At 41.9% G+C, this 15,168-nt stretch overlaps 1 protein-coding gene and 2 non-coding genes across 3 annotated transcripts; all 3 read left to right on the plus strand.

The window, feature by feature from the left end:
• The first annotated feature begins 7,195 nt into the window (after window positions 1-7,195).
• Window positions 7,196-15,166, plus strand: RPL5 (ribosomal protein L5). The gene is made up of 8 exons (XM_037498335.1): window positions 7,196-7,311; window positions 8,404-8,473; window positions 8,571-8,686; window positions 9,481-9,615; window positions 11,532-11,734; window positions 12,643-12,820; window positions 14,595-14,683; window positions 15,013-15,166. The coding sequence occupies exons 1-8, from the start codon at window positions 7,309-7,311 to the stop codon at window positions 15,110-15,112; spliced, it is 894 nt and encodes a 297-aa protein (XP_037354232.1). The 5' UTR covers window positions 7,196-7,308; the 3' UTR covers window positions 15,113-15,166.
• LOC119237330 (small nucleolar RNA SNORD21) lies at window positions 12,479-12,574 on the plus strand. The gene has a single exon (XR_005123269.1). It is a non-coding gene; the product is annotated as a small nucleolar RNA SNORD21 (small nucleolar RNA).
• On the plus strand, window positions 14,770-14,902 carry LOC119237332 (small nucleolar RNA SNORA66). Its single transcript, XR_005123271.1, has one exon. It is a non-coding gene; the product is annotated as a small nucleolar RNA SNORA66 (small nucleolar RNA).
• Window positions 15,167-15,168: the final 2 nt, after the last annotated feature.

Consider the following 15,168-nt stretch of genomic DNA (forward strand, 5'->3'; position numbering starts at 1 on the left):
TTTTATTTTTTAAAAGATTTATTTATCTATATATACATAGAAGAACTGGAGTGTAGGCAAGAGGTAGGGGGGTGAGAGGATTCATCAGAGATAGAGTGGGGAGCAGAACAGGCAGATCAACTGAACTATACTGCTGAGGGGAGTAGCAGGCCAGACAGGAGAGGTCTGCTGCACCATGTGGGTAGCTCCCTGGCGGGGGATCAAACTCATGCTGCAGTGGCTGTGGCTAGCTTCATAAGTTGTGTCTTAACCCCTTGCACCACCAGGGAGGCACTGAACTGTCTTTTTAAACGCACTTTAAAAAGCCAGCTGGATGTGAAATGTTAAGTTGGTTTCTATAGGGTGTTAACCCCACATCTTCCAGATTGCACACAATTGCAAGACCACTCAGGCTCAGGAAACAACAATAATGGGGTTTATTAAACAAACAGGGGAAGCAAACTCAGGCCATTGTGGTTATAGTGCTGAGACTTAACCCCTAAGCCACCAGGGAGACCCCCTTCCCTCCTATTTGTAATAAGATGGGCTATATCTAAAGAACAAGACTCTATCCTTTATAGAGTTCATACTGATTAGTTTTTTTTTTTTTTTTTTTAAGGATAGGTTTATTAGGAAAAGGAGAAGGAAAAAAGAAAGGTACCTGCATAGACACAGATGGGCAGTCTTAGGAGGAGAGCTGCCCGTGATGATCAGTCTTTATTTCTGGAAGTATATAATGGTTCTGTTAGGGGGAAAAGGATGTCCCAAAGCAAATTCCATATAGGCTTTGTGGACTCCACCCCCACCCCAGGTCAAAGCCAAAGACAATGGGAACTCCAAATTCCATCACCACCAAAGGGAAGGTGGCTGGGACCTGAGGGTGGGGTTAAGCAGGCAGGTGGATACAAAAGGCAGACACGTGGGCTTTGAGGATCCCCCATTTTTGGCTCTCCGCCAGCTCGCAGCGTCCCTCCGGCCAGCTCTGAGAGTGACTTTGGGTTTCCAGGTCGGCCAGCTCTGAGAGTGACTTTGGGTTTCCAGGTCGTTGGATCGGGTAGGACGCATTAAAGACTTTATTTCCCTATTTTCTCCCTGAGTTGTACATTTTCCTTATTTCTTTTTCTCTTGTAAATAAACCTTTTATTAACCCTTTTGTGTGTGTCTGTAGTAGAGTATTCATAAGTCCCTTTAAAGCGCGCGGGTGAGGACCCACAGCCAGGAACCCGTTTAATATCGGGGTTGCTCTATAACAGTTCCAGTTTCATCCGATGAGTAAAACAAGGAGTTTTCTAGCTTCAGTTTCACCTTAATTTGCAACTAAAGTTAATTGTAGTTAGCTTAAACCAAGGAGTGTTGACCTTTTAGTCAAACAAAAATATCATGGGTTGTATGTTCTAAAGTCAAATATATACACACTTATGAATTTTCCCAGTGTGAGTTTCCTCTTAGCAGTTTCAAGTCAGGCTCAGATCCTCATTTACACTGATTTTGCCACCTGTGCTCTACTGTGAAGGCTATGACATTCATTTCTTCATCTGTAAAATGAAGATAATAATGCTATTTACTCAGGTAGTTTTGAGATTAAATGAAGTAACATAATAAATGCTTAACATAGGTTCTGGCAAATAGTTCCATTTTGGCAGGTTTGCTGTTCCTAAGTTTTGAGACTCCGGGAGCCCCCTGTGTAACAGTGTTATCTGCATAGAAAGGGGCGATTCCAAGTTCCCTGCCCCACCTAATGAAGGGTGGAGCTGAGTCAGGAGGGGAAGCTACAAAGGGCTGGGAAGAGACCACTTGGGGGAGGAACGTGGAGCAGAGAGATAAGTGAAGAAGAGGTTGTGCTTGCTCCTCTGTCTTGGACCTGGGGACATGGAAGTGCAACAGGGTGGTCCCCAGGAAAGGGGGAGGTTCCCTGCCCCACCCAAGGGAGGGTGGAGCTGAGCAGGAAGAGGAGAAGCTGAAGAAGAGACTGAGGTAGGAAGCTGGATGGAGCCAGGAGACCTGGGGGAGGCACATGGAGCCTAGAGACACGTGAAGAAACTGCGCTTGTCTTTTGGTCGTGGACTGGGTGACACAGATGTGGGTGAGACCCGTGGGGAGGTGACAATGGCAGCTTTTATCTTGATGTTGATTTTGCTCTTTTCCTTCTGGGCTTGTCTGGTTGTTTCTGACCCTTTTCTGTGGGTCCCCACTGGAGGATGCTTTGGACTTGTGGCAGGCCTTGGGGCCTTGCTCTGGGCCAATCCCATTTGGATGGACTTTTGCCCACGAGGGGATGGGTAACTTTGGGTGCTTGATTTAGAAACTAGATTCTTTGCCTTACCTGTATTGTTTCCTAGTTTTATTAAAGTTCCTTTTCATTAAAGTCTCCTATGTTTTGTGTTGATGCGGCGGATGGCAGAACCCATTTAGAATAGGTAGGTTTGCGGGGTTTTGGGCTGCCCCTCTCCCTGTCCTATAACAGAAGGAAACACTTGGAAGAGACGTGGGTGAGACACCCAATGGAGGTTGACGATGGCAGCCTTTATCTTTACTTTACTTTGATTTTGCTCTTTTCCTTCCAGATTAGCCTGGCCTCTTCTGCCCCTTTCCCATGGTTCCAATCAGAAGGTGCTTTAGACTCGAGCAGTGGCCCTGTTTTGGGCCAACCCTGTTTGGCTGGGCATTTACCCACAAGGAGATAATCTTTTTTTATTGAAGTTCTTATGCACTAAGAGTATATTTTGTCTTTATGCAATGGATGGCAGAACCCATTTGGTTTGTGGGTCCCAAAATGCCCTGCTGTCTGCTGCTCACACCTTCTTTTCCCTATAGGTCACTCCCCAAGTCAGGTCTAAGTTGCTGAGATGAGCCCAGTGAGCAATAGGTAAGGGCTCAGACATTTTAGGTCCTGTGGTTTTTGGTGGGTGTGAAGTTTCTACGATGTAGCTCCCTTTCACACAGGCAAAAGGGGCCCTTGTTGGGGACTATTGATCTGATCCTGCACTTTATAAAACCCTGTATCACAAACGCACATAAAAAAATTATTAGTGAATGCATGATTATGTCTGCCTCTGTCGCTTTTGGACTTGGCATTCAGCTCTGACCAGAAATCCTATGCATCTGCCCTCGTAATCAACACCTTCCAGGCCCCAGGGAAATGCTATTCACATTTCTTGTGCGGTATCCTCAGAACAAAAGGCAATTGTATGTGAATGTCAGAAAGGTTTTGGGTTTGTGCTGCTATTGGCATTTGAAATGGTCACTGTGTTTTAGTACAGAACATTTGAGAAATGGAAATTCTTTTAGGTGAGAGGGAAAAATTACTTGTTAAATCACTTCTTGAAGAATACAGGTTTATGTCTGAGTAGAACCAACCATACTTTCTTGTTTATCTTCAAGTTCCAGCCCCTAGTTTCAGAGGTATTCGTTATATTAAAAGTTAGATCTGATTTCAACAAGACATGAGCTGATGTAGAAAAGGTGCACAATAGAAGGTGCTCAAATAAAGAGCAAATCAAGGACCTCCCTGGTGGTGCAGGGGTTAAAGTCTCAGTGGTCTCAGCGCTATCAAACTATCTCTAGCCACATCTGCAGGTAGATACCAGGGCAGGGAGCTAACCCACAGGGAGAAGCAGAATTCTCCTTTCTCTCTCAGCAGTATATTTCAGTAGTTCTGCCTGTTCTGCTCCCCACTCTGTCTCTGATGAATCCTCTCATTCCCCCCACACACACCTCTGGCCTACACCCCAGTTCTGGTATACATAAATAAATAAAATAAAAATTTTTAAGAGCAAATCAGAGGTTTTGGCAGAAAAAAAAAATTTTGAATTTGTGCTAAGTATTTTATATATAATATTGTTTGCTTTTAATGTCAGTGTGTTCAAAATTCAATCAGATCTACACTTTAAAAAGATTAAAATTTTATACAAATTTCTTTTTCTATATTGAATGAAACTGTATGACAAATATTCCACAAAATATGACATTCTAATTAAATATAAGGAAATTAGAACTAGAAAACAAAAGCATTTACATGAATGTGAGAAAGAAAATACAAATAAACCTAAAACTAATTTACATAGATATTATTTTCTGACTCTGATTGATCAGTGCATAATGTAATTGAAAAGACATCTGACCCAATTAAACAACACACTGCTATTTATTTTCATGCCTCAGCATTGAAATATTGGAAGAAGAATAACAAAATCTGTGTGGTTGTAGATACTATTATGAGACGGTGAACATCTCAAAATGATAATGATTTGGGCCTCCCCGGTGTTGCAGTGGTTGAACGCTGGGTTGCGAAGCTGCCCGCAGCCTCTGCAGTGCCAGTTAGATCCCCGGCTGCTCCCCGGCCACAGGAGGAGGGTCCCACATGGTGCGCAGACCTCTCCTGTCGCCCACTGCTCCCCTCAGCAGTGTACCTTGGTCCTTCTGCCTGCTCTGCTCCCTGCTCTGGCTCTGGTGAATTCTCTCACCCTCCCGCACTTCTGACTGTACCCAGTGCTTGTATAAATAAATAAATAAATCTTTAAAAAAAAAAGTTTAAAAAAATGATAATGATTTATATGTCAATATCAAAACATCTACTAATAGTTTCTATGAAAACAATAATTTATCATCTATGATACCATTACTTAGTTTGAATGTGATATGTAAAAATTATGGTTCTTTTTCAAATCTGTTTTGCTTTATGAATTTTTTTCAAAATTTGTCTTTCTTGCTTCAGTAGAGCAAAATTTCTAATTGAAATTAATAAAAATTGTTTAAGAACTACAGTGAGGGGTCTTCCTGGGGGCACAAGGGGTTAAGTCCCAGCACTATGAAGCTATCCACAGCCACTGCAGCATGAGTTAGATTCCCCCACCAGGGAGCTATCCACATGGCACAGGTAGCTTTTACTTGAGTATGTGGGTGTACACTGAAGGGTAACAAAGGGTACTGAACTACTTTATGGTTGATTCTCTTCATTGACATTTGTCCATTGGAAACATTTTAAACTTTTACTATTCTTCACTAGGAAAAAATAATTAGCATTCAGTGAAAGATAAACTTTGTTTCTTAAGAAGAGATATAAAAATCTATGGTTTTTATCGAACTGAAAGTTAGCAAAATATTAAGGACAACCAAACAATTATGACTGTATTGTTATCACAATTATGACTGTATTGTTATCAATTATGACTGTATTGATATCATACCATTTATGTTCTACAGATAGTAATAACCAACTTGGATAAACTTCTTAGGCTCACTGTAGTTCTTTTTTTTTTTTAAGATTTATTTATTTATGCATAGAACTGGGGTATAGGCCAGAGGTGGGGGGAAAGGTGAGAGGATTCACCAGAGACAGAGTGGGGAGCAGAGCAGGCAGATCTACTGAAATACACTGCTGAAAGAAGCAGCAAGTGAGTCAGGAAAGGTCTGCTGTGCCATGTGGGTAGCTCCCTGGTGGGGCTCGAACTCATGCTGCCGTGGCTGGCAATAGCTTGATAGTGCTGAGACTTCAACCCCTGCGCCACCAGGGAGGCCCTCTAATAATTTTTAAAGTAAATATTTTTCATTCTTACAGGAATTTTTTAAATTTTGAAATAATTTCAAAATCACACATTAGTTTTTAAGATTAGTACAAAGGATTTACTAACATTTTAACATATTTGTCTTACCATTTTCTCTCTCTTTACACACATATGTATATGTATATGCACACATATTTTCTTCTTTCCCTAGTGATCAGTAAATTCCATTATTGGGCAAAATAGTAATTGTTTTCTACTCTCCTGAGCCCTAAGATTGACGTCAAATTTGAAATAAGGTTCCCAATCTCCAAGCCAGTGAGTTTGCTTTAGTAGAGGTGGGGCATATCTGCATTTTAACTAGTACCCAAATAATTCCCATACGACAGCCTAAAGCCCACCTTTTAAATACTGTATCAGGGAATTCTTCCTCTTGAGGTGTTTTTGTTTGGTTGAATGGTTCCTCTCAGTCTCCCTGTAAGAACAGGAAAAAGGAACAGCTCATTTTTCAGTTACAGTTTGTTTTAAAAGAATGACATAAAAAGGACTCACAGAAAGAAAGTTAAACTGACTGAATCAGAGAAATGGAGGGAGGAAAAAGGAACGAGACGTTCAGGGATCAGGGAAGACGATGGAGACAAAAGGGGAGTAGGTAAAAGCAAGCAGTTAAATTGTTCTTTTACCATTTAACAAATAGCGAGCACTGTGCAGGTGCTGGAGATTGAAAGATGAATTTGACAATAGGGCTTGCCACAGGAATCTACAATCTAATGAGCTGATGAAGCAGGTACAAAAATGGGGTGGGAGGGCTCCCTGATGGCCTAGGGGTTAAGTGTCAGAGCATCATTGCTAAGGCCTGAGTCCCATCCCTGTCCAGGGAGCTACCCACATGGAAGCAGCCCTCTCCTGTCTCACCTCCTGCTCCCTTAGCAGTGTATCTCACTCAGTAGATCAGCCTGTTCTGTTCCCCACTCTGTCTTTCTGGGGGATCCTCTCAAATACACCCTCTAACCCCCACACCTCTTGCCTACACCCTAGTTCTTCTACACAAAACAACACAAAGATGCTGTGGGAAGGCAGAAGAGGGGCTCCCAACCCAACTTTGGAGAACCAAGGTAAGACTTCCTGGGGCGACTCCAGTTGTTAAGTCCTGGAAGGGACAGAAGGGTTCCAGAGCAAATTTATGCTTACAAAAATAATATGTTAATTATGAAGCAAATATAATCTTCCCTGCTACTGACCATCCACTCCTATGGAATATTTATTTATTTTTATGTATATGTTTAAAGATTTATTTATTTACACACACAAGACCTGGGGTACAGGCCAGAGATGGGGGGGTGGAGGTGGGGAGGGGGGGTGAGAGGATTCACCAGAGACAGAGTGGGGAACAGAACAGGCAGACTGACCAAAATACACCGCTGAGGGGAGCAGCGGGCGAGACAGGAAAGGTCTGCTGCGCCATATGGGTCGCTCCCTGGCTGGCCGGGGATCGAACTCGTGCTGCAGAGGCTGCGAATTGCTTCATAGTGCGGTGCTTAACCCCTGCGCCACCACCTACGGAATCTTTAGCCAGGAGTGTTGAGTCCCCGCCGCACCGGGGTTTGTGGTGGCCAGGCTTACGCCCGCATCGGTCCTCCCGCCAGTAGGGGGCGACAAGCCACACGCAGCGCTGCCGCGCGCTCCCTCTTGCACACGTCGCGCGCGTGCTTGTCGCTGCTACATACTGCGCGTGCGCTCGAGCTGCGGCCTTTTTCCCCCTTGCCGAAGCGCTGCCGGGCCTGCACTGCTTTGGCAAATCGCGGACAACTGGTGTCTGCGCCGCAAAATGGTGAGTGATTGTCTGGAGTTCGGGGTTACGGACCCACGGGGGCTCCCTTTCTTTGCCCGAACGCCCGTCTGGGGCCCGTCTCGCGCGGCGCAGGGGTCGGATGGCATTAGATTGCAGCCCCTGCCATGATCGGGCTGCCGCTCCCAGCGTGGCCTTAATGGCTGCCGCCCGGCGCCTAGCCTTGAGGGGGAGGGGCTGAGAAGGAGCAAGAGTTGGGGTGGCGGATTGGGAAGAGGGGCGAAGCTAGTGAACACGTTAAGGGGATGGAGTCGTCTTGAGGGGGCACCGTCTTGAGGGCTCACGGGCAGAGGAGGGTGCATGCTGCCGATCACAGACAGAAGGGCTGCGGCTCCTGGGCCTCAGCTCCATTGCTTCCAGGGTTTTCTCGGAGTCCCGGTGCCGGCGAGATTTTTAGAAAACGTGTTGTTGGGGCGAAAGTTGCTTATAAGTCAAAAGAGCTCGTAGGCCTAGGAAAGTGGTGTCTCTGGGCGCCGAGAGCAAACTCCTGCAGTTTGGCACGCGCCTCCTCTGTCTTTCAAGGCTGTGGTTGGTACCAGTTTCTGATGATTATGGGGGTGGCGTGTGCTTTGGTTGGTGGGGGACAGCACTTTTTATTTTTAAATCGGGAGGAATTGCTGACTGTGCCTTTGACCAGTTGGGATTCGTGGCACATTATTTAGGCTTTGGAAACACGCGCGTGGAAAATGAGGGAAATAAGTGGTTAGTTTCTTAAGTACATTGTGAACAGGATGACAAGATCGCTCTTAGGCCGGCGGTGCTTTGGCAAACCGGTTCGGAAGGGGAAATGTGCAGAGGGTAGTGATCGAGCAAAAAGTTGAAAGCAGTGTGCTTTTTCATCTGGTGACTATAAATGCCCAACATTGTGTTTTTAGCTTCTTAAAAAACCAGGGATTCGCTGTTGTGTTTTGTAAAATCTCAGTCGTGACAGATGGAAAGTAAAAAAACATGATTCAGATGGTTTGAAAAACCCTGGACTACAAAAAGTGACAGTTGTCTGCATTAAGTGTTATTACATCTCAAATGTCCAAAGTGTCACAAATGAAATTCCAGTAACATTCTTTTTTCTTAAAGGGGTTTGTAAAAGTTGTCAAGAATAAGGCCTACTTCAAGAGATACCAAGTGAAATTTAGAAGAAGGCGAGGTATGATAAGTTTTTCATTTTGACAGTATTAAAGGCATCGGCATTTCAGTGGAATAGGCTTTTCTTTAAAAAAAACTTTTTTTATCTCCCCCCACAGAGGGCAAAACTGATTACTATGCTCGAAAACGCTTGGTAATCCAGGATAAAAATAAGTACAACACACCCAAATACAGGATGATAGTTCGGGTAACCAACAGAGATATCATTTGTCAGGTAAGTGGTATTCTTGGGAAAAGCAAACCCCAGCCCCTTAATGTACTGTGCTAGGGAAGTAAAAAGTGTGCATTAGAAAGCCCATCCAGTCTGATGCCTGGCATTCCATAAACTTAGAAATAGTTCTTTTCCTTTTAGTAGGTCTGAATTTGGAGCCTGGGAAAATGGTACTTTAAAAAGTATTTGGCAGGCCAATCCAGTTTCATCCCATACATTTCTGGTTGGGGTAAGGGTTGGGGTAGATCTAGAAATTAGATTTTTGGATTTTCATTACTAGGGAAAATTTTCAGAGTCTGGAGATTTGCTGAACTTTATAGAAGGCAGGCATACCTGTTTGCTTTACAAAGTAGATATTTATGAAGGAAAAATCTTCATTACATGTAGATACCTAAACATTGGGTATATGAAGCAATGTTGGATTTGGTGTATAATGCTTAGATCAAAAGATGTTTTTGGCTTTTCAGAGAACCTTTTTAATTCACCAGCTGACTTAACTAAGAGTTCAGTATTTAGAGGGCGTTATAGTATAATTTTTTCCAAAGGTGTTTTAATACTCCCTGACTGATGATTTTTAACCTTATTATGACATTAGTCAGACATAAACAAAGAATAAACCTACCTGCTGTAGTTGACTGAGCCATAAACTGTAGTTGAGTGGGTTTACAAAGACAAAATTTAAATGATGGAGAATCTATATCTAACTTTAAAGTTCTTTGGAAAAGAAGGCTCTTATGACACAAAACCTAAACCGTGAAAGCACACTTTGCTAAACTTTTTTTTTCTTTCTTTCTTAGATTGCTTATGCCCGTATAGAAGGAGATATGATAGTTTGTGCAGCTTATGCTCATGAACTCCCCAAGTATGGTGTGAAGGTTGGCCTGACAAATTATGCTGCAGCATATTGTACTGGCCTGCTGCTGGCCCGCAGGGTATGTACCCCTTACTAGGGCATCATCAGGGGAGGTGGTTTTTAAATACAAAGTTTGATTGAAGTGGCAGTGCATTTTCTTATAATAGGGAGAGGTAGTAATTTTCCTATTTTTTCCTGCTCTGTTTGTTGGTTATATCTAGACCAGTAGAATTTTCTGCAGTGGTGAATACCTGTTAATCGGTACTATTTGATATGGTAGCCGCTTACGACTTTAGAGCACTTAAATGTGGCTAGTGCTTCTAATGAGCTTGAACTTGAAATTTGAATAGCTACATTATTGGGCAGCAAAGACTGGCAACTAAGAAATGTAGATCTTTTGACTGTTGAGCAACATACATTAAAAATGCAGAATGTCAGATTCTCAGAATATATTTTAATAAGATACCTGATTTATAGTGTACATTAAATTTCAGAAAGTTTTAAATTAGTGGGGAGGCAGGCATTCATGTTTGCCTCTGGGTGGCAGCTTTTATAGTATGCCGAAAGATGAAAATAATTTTGCCATATTTTTGTTTTCTCAGTTACTGACCTTGTTTTGCAATGTAATTTTTTTTTTAAAGGATTTATTTATTTATACAAGCACTGGGTATAGTCAGAAGCACGGGAAGGTGAGAGAATTCACTAGAGCCAGATCAGGGAACAGAACAGGCAGACTGACGAAATACTCTGCTGAGGGGAGCAGCGGGCATGGCAGGAGAGGTCTGTCGCGCCATGTGGGACCCTCGCCGGAACTGAACCGGCGCTGCAGAGGCTGCAGGTAGCTTCGCAGCCTGGCGCTGAACTGCTGCGCCACCAGGGGAGGCCCTGCAATGTAATTTTTTTTTTTTAAGATTTATTTATGCATACAAGAACTGGGGTACAGGCCAGAGGTACGGGGTGGGGCGGGTGAGAGGACTCACCAGAGACAGAGTGGTGAACAGAACAGGCAGACTGATTGCAATACTCTGCTGAGGGGAGCAGCGGGAGAGTCAGGAGAGGTCTGCTGTGCCATGTGGGTAGCTCCCTGGCCAGCCAGGGATCGTACTATTGCTACAGAGGCCACGGACAGCTTCACAATGTTGTGTTCAACCCTTTGCACCACCAGGGAGGCCCTGCAATGTAATTGTTAAGCATGCATTTGAGTATGTGTGGGAGACAATATATTGCTATTGCATATGAACAACTAATTAGTGCAGTGGCACCACTAGATAATGTGTATTGGCTGAGGAGTGATCCATACTAACACAATGTTGTTGGAGAGTGAAGTCACAGAAGATGTTCTCCTCAGCCTAGCCTAGGATGCTATTCCTATGATTTTACTCAAACAGAACTACATGTGATAAGAGTTAATATCAGTTTAATTATTGAAGCCAAATATGACTGAAGATATGTGAAGATTACCTCCCTTGACTAAATATAAGAATCAGATCTAAGTATTATGTATCTTAATTGATTGCTACATCAGTTAGGGACATGTAACAAAGATTCTGAAGCTATAAAAGTTGTTACAGCTGTAGGTGGAGTGTCTGAAGTTGCTTTTTGTAGCATTTAAAAATGTGGATTAGGGCCTCCCTGGCTACCGACAGCCCCAGGGAGCAACCCACATGACGAAGCAGACCTCTCCTGTCTAGCCCGCTGCTCCCCTCAGCAGTGTGTTTCAGTCAATGCACTGTTCTGTTCCCCACTCTGTCTCTGGTAAATCCTCTCACCCCCCATACCTCTGGCCTGTACCCCAGTTCTTGTATGCATAAATAAATAAATCTTTAATAAAAATAAAAAGTAAAAATGTGGATTAAAAGTGATTTGGGAAAACCAATAAATGAATTGGAAGAAAAATTTTCCCATGTCAGATCATTGAAGTCAGGACTTGAGATAGTGTTAAGAGTTGCTTGAATATATTCAGATAGGTATTTAGACTGACTTCTTTATTGATAGCTTCTCAATAGGTTCGGCATGGACAAGATCTATGAAGGCCAAGTAGAGGTGACTGGAGATGAATACAATGTGGAAAGCATTGATGGTCAGCCAGGTGCCTTTACTTGCTATTTGGATGCTGGACTTGCCAGAACTACTACAGGGAATAAAGTTTTTGGGGCCCTGAAGGGAGCTGTGGATGGAGGCTTGTCTATTCCTCACAGGTAATATAGTATCCAAGGGGTCATTGCCTGGATTCCAATACTTCTGCTATTAACTGGTTTGATTGTGAAAGTTATTGAATCAGTTAATGAACTGTCACTGTGTACCTGTTATATGCTAGGTACTGTGCAAAAGGATCCTGGCAGGCCAGTGTTATAAAACACATTGATACATGAAGAGACCAGAGTTCAAAGATACATGATTTATCTAAGGTGTTTTCGTTCAGAAAGAGCATTGATTTACTGTTAAGGAAAAAGTGAACAGGGTTAGGGGTTTGAGAAAAAGACATGATAGATTTCTCAACTTTGACTGGAAATGAGATTAAAGGCTTTTAGAAGCTAAGTAAGTCTTTTAATTTAGTTATTCCTTTTAATACTTTTTTTGTAACTAAGATACACGTTAAAGTAACTTTCTGACCATAGGGAATTTTCATGTTTTTGCTTTTTAAAATGGTAAACCTATAGAGTTGTAACCTAACTGGAACTTACTTTTGTAGGTGGTGGCGGGGGTATATTTTTTGAGGACCTGAAGCTCTCTTGCAAGGCATCTATTATAGTTTCCAATAAGTCACTTGTCCCCTTGTACCCTAAGGCATCATTGAGAAAGTCTAGGAATTTGGGAGCAGTTTTGAAACTTTTGCTTAAGAAGTAACTTTACAGTAGTTGGAAAGCCTTGGTTCATTTACTGGTTTTTAAAGATGCTTGTGGCATGATTTTCTTTTCTATCCTGGAATTCAGAGATTAGCTGCTAGATGATGATGTCCTACTAACTGAGCATTCAGTAGTTGGTCCTTTGGTTGCATATGATGCAATTAATTGTTTCAAGACGGGACTGATAGCAGCTACTAAAAGAATTCCTAATGAACTAATTTCAGTCAGCACATACTAAAACATTAACAATTTTATTTTAGTACCAAACGATTCCCTGGTTATGATTCAGAAAGCAAGGAATTCCATGCTGAAGTACATCGGAAGCACATCATGGGGCAGAATGTTGCAGATTACATGCGTTACTTAATGGAGGAAGATGAAGATGCTTATAAGAAACAGTTCTCTCAGTACATAAAGAACAACGTAACGCCAGACATGGTAAAAATTTTAACTAAAGATGTCGATAAGTTATAGAATCAGATTTACTACTTATTTTTGGCGGGTACATTATTATATCATTTTATTGCAGGCTAGCAATTAAAAGTTGACTATGGGCATATTCAAAGGTATAGACAGATTAAAATTAAGTTGTCCTTGTTTTAAAATGAAATTGGGGTGTTGGACCCAGCCAGAGTAGGATAAATAAAGGTCAGATAAAGTAGTGTCTGGAGTTTGAATTTTCAGGCTAGGAAAAGGGTATTTTTATATTAGTAATGGGATGTATGTTCATTTTCATACTAGAATATTCCTTTATATTACTACTGACAAACATCCTGGTTCTCCCTGGCAAAAACAAAAAAAACTTTGTTTTCAGATTTCAGATGTGTTTCTTAATGTTCTCCTTCACACAGACTATACTTGAGCTGAACCACTCATTGGCAGACATACTTGTCCAATTAGCTCATTTAGTCAACTGCTGTGGAGACCTTATTCTTTTTTTTTTTTTTAAATCTTTTATTTATTTGTTTGTTTGTTTGTTTTGTTTATACAAGCACTGGGTACAGTCAGAAGCGCGGGAGGGTGAGAGAATTCACCAGAGCCAGAGCGGGGAGCAGAACAGGCAGAAGGACCGAAGTACACTGCTGAGGGGAGCAGCGGGCGGCAGGAGAGGTCTGCGCGCCATGCGGGACCCTCCTCCAGTGGCCGGGGAGCAGCCGGGGATTGAGCCCGCGCCGCAGAGGCCGCGGGCAGCTTCTCAACCCAGCGCTCAACCGCTGTGCCACCGGGGAGCCCCGAGACCTTATATGCATGCCTACTGAATCCCTATAGATAACTGATGTGTTTGCAATAGAAAGTGGTCTTAAACTCTAGTATTATATACATACATAGTTGTATTGCCTACTTTATGACTTCGTGGAAGGAATGAGCTGTGTTGCTTAGATCTCTTTTAGATCTTTTAAATGACTAGTTAAAGTCTTCAAATGGATTTGTTAAAGACAGAGTATTAAAAGAAGTAGAAACTATCAAAGGGGATTTAGGATATTTGAAACAAGTGTGTTGAAAATTTTTCATTGTTTTTGTTTGCTAGAAATCTTGATAGAAATGCATGTAGTAATCATAATTTTTCTAGCTTGAATGAGTAGTTTTATGACCTTTTGAACAAGAGTTCTCATCAGCATACCTAACTGGTTAACTTTTCACCATTATCTAGAGAAATTTAGACTTATTTCTGGTTCCCACAAAGGCCCAGTACTGCTGCTAGATACTAATGACTCAGTAGTAGATAACAGAGATCTTTGGTATGCAGTACTGGAAGTAGCTGTGAAGACTTAGCACCCATGGAAAATGTGAATCCCATGAATGCTTATAGGCCTTGTATTCTCTTCATCTTAATATCCTTGAATGCTTTGTTTTGGCATGTATTACTGAGATGAAAGACAGTATTTTAAGTGAGCATAAAGTGTGTTTCTTACAGAAATCAATTTTTTCTAAACTTGAGTGACATATAGTTGAATTCCTTAGAAATACATGTAAATTTAAAAGTTTTGTGAAATGTCAATTTACATTGCTTGAGAGAAAAAATTAGAATTTTGTGCAAATGATTATTTACATTTATCAATTTAAGCAGATAACCAATATTGACCTAGTTAGTTCCTTTTGACAGTCTGGCTTATAAGCACAAAATAGAGCAAGTAGTAGAATATGGTATGTTTTACTATTGTTTAGGGCATATGAAATGAAACCAAGTACTGTTTGCTTTGCTTTGTTTCAGATGGAGGAGATGTATAAGAAAGCTCATGCTGCTATACGAGAGAATCCAGTCTATGAAAAGAAGCCCAAGAAAGAAGTTAAGAAGAAGAGGTATGTGTTTCATGGTTGTCTTTTTAAGAGAAAGAGGTTGGGAGGGTTCCCTGCCTTATTTCATTTTATTCAATCTTTGAAGAGTTGTGCAAACTCGATCACTAACTCTGCATGATGTTGCAGAAGTGAGGGGAACCAGGTTTGCTAAAGTAATTGTGGTGATAGAAATGTACTGGCCTCAGAAACTACTGAGGTGTTCCATTCTATCCTAGTACAATGTAATTACCACTTACTGAACTTTAAATAGCTTAAAGAAGAGAATTTCATATTTTAATCATTGAATGGAGTAGAATTCGTCAAGTTACATCCTGTGTCTCTTTGTTTTGTAGGTGGAACCGTCCCAAGATGTCTCTTGCCCAGAAGAAAGATCGGGTAGCTCAGAAGAAGGCAAGCTTCCTCAGGGCTCAGGAGCGGGCTGCTGAGAGCTAATAAGCCAAACCATTTTTTAATGGAGATTTTTAAAGACTACAATAATAAAATTATTG

Source organism: Talpa occidentalis, unplaced genomic scaffold, assembly GCF_014898055.3.
Source record: "Talpa occidentalis isolate TD23 unplaced genomic scaffold, MPIMG_talOcc4v2.1 talOcc4.9, whole genome shotgun sequence".
Taxonomy (NCBI): domain Eukaryota; kingdom Metazoa; phylum Chordata; class Mammalia; order Eulipotyphla; family Talpidae; genus Talpa; species Talpa occidentalis.

Coding starts and splice junctions, on each gene's coding strand:
- RPL5 (XM_037498335.1), top strand. Junction 8,687..9,480: donor ACAGAGATATCATTTGTCAG/GTAAGTGGTATT, acceptor TTTCTTTCTTAG/ATTGCTTATGCCCGTATAGA. Junction 11,735..12,642: donor GGCTTGTCTATTCCTCACAG/GTAATATAGTAT, acceptor ATTTTATTTTAG/TACCAAACGATTCCCTGGTT.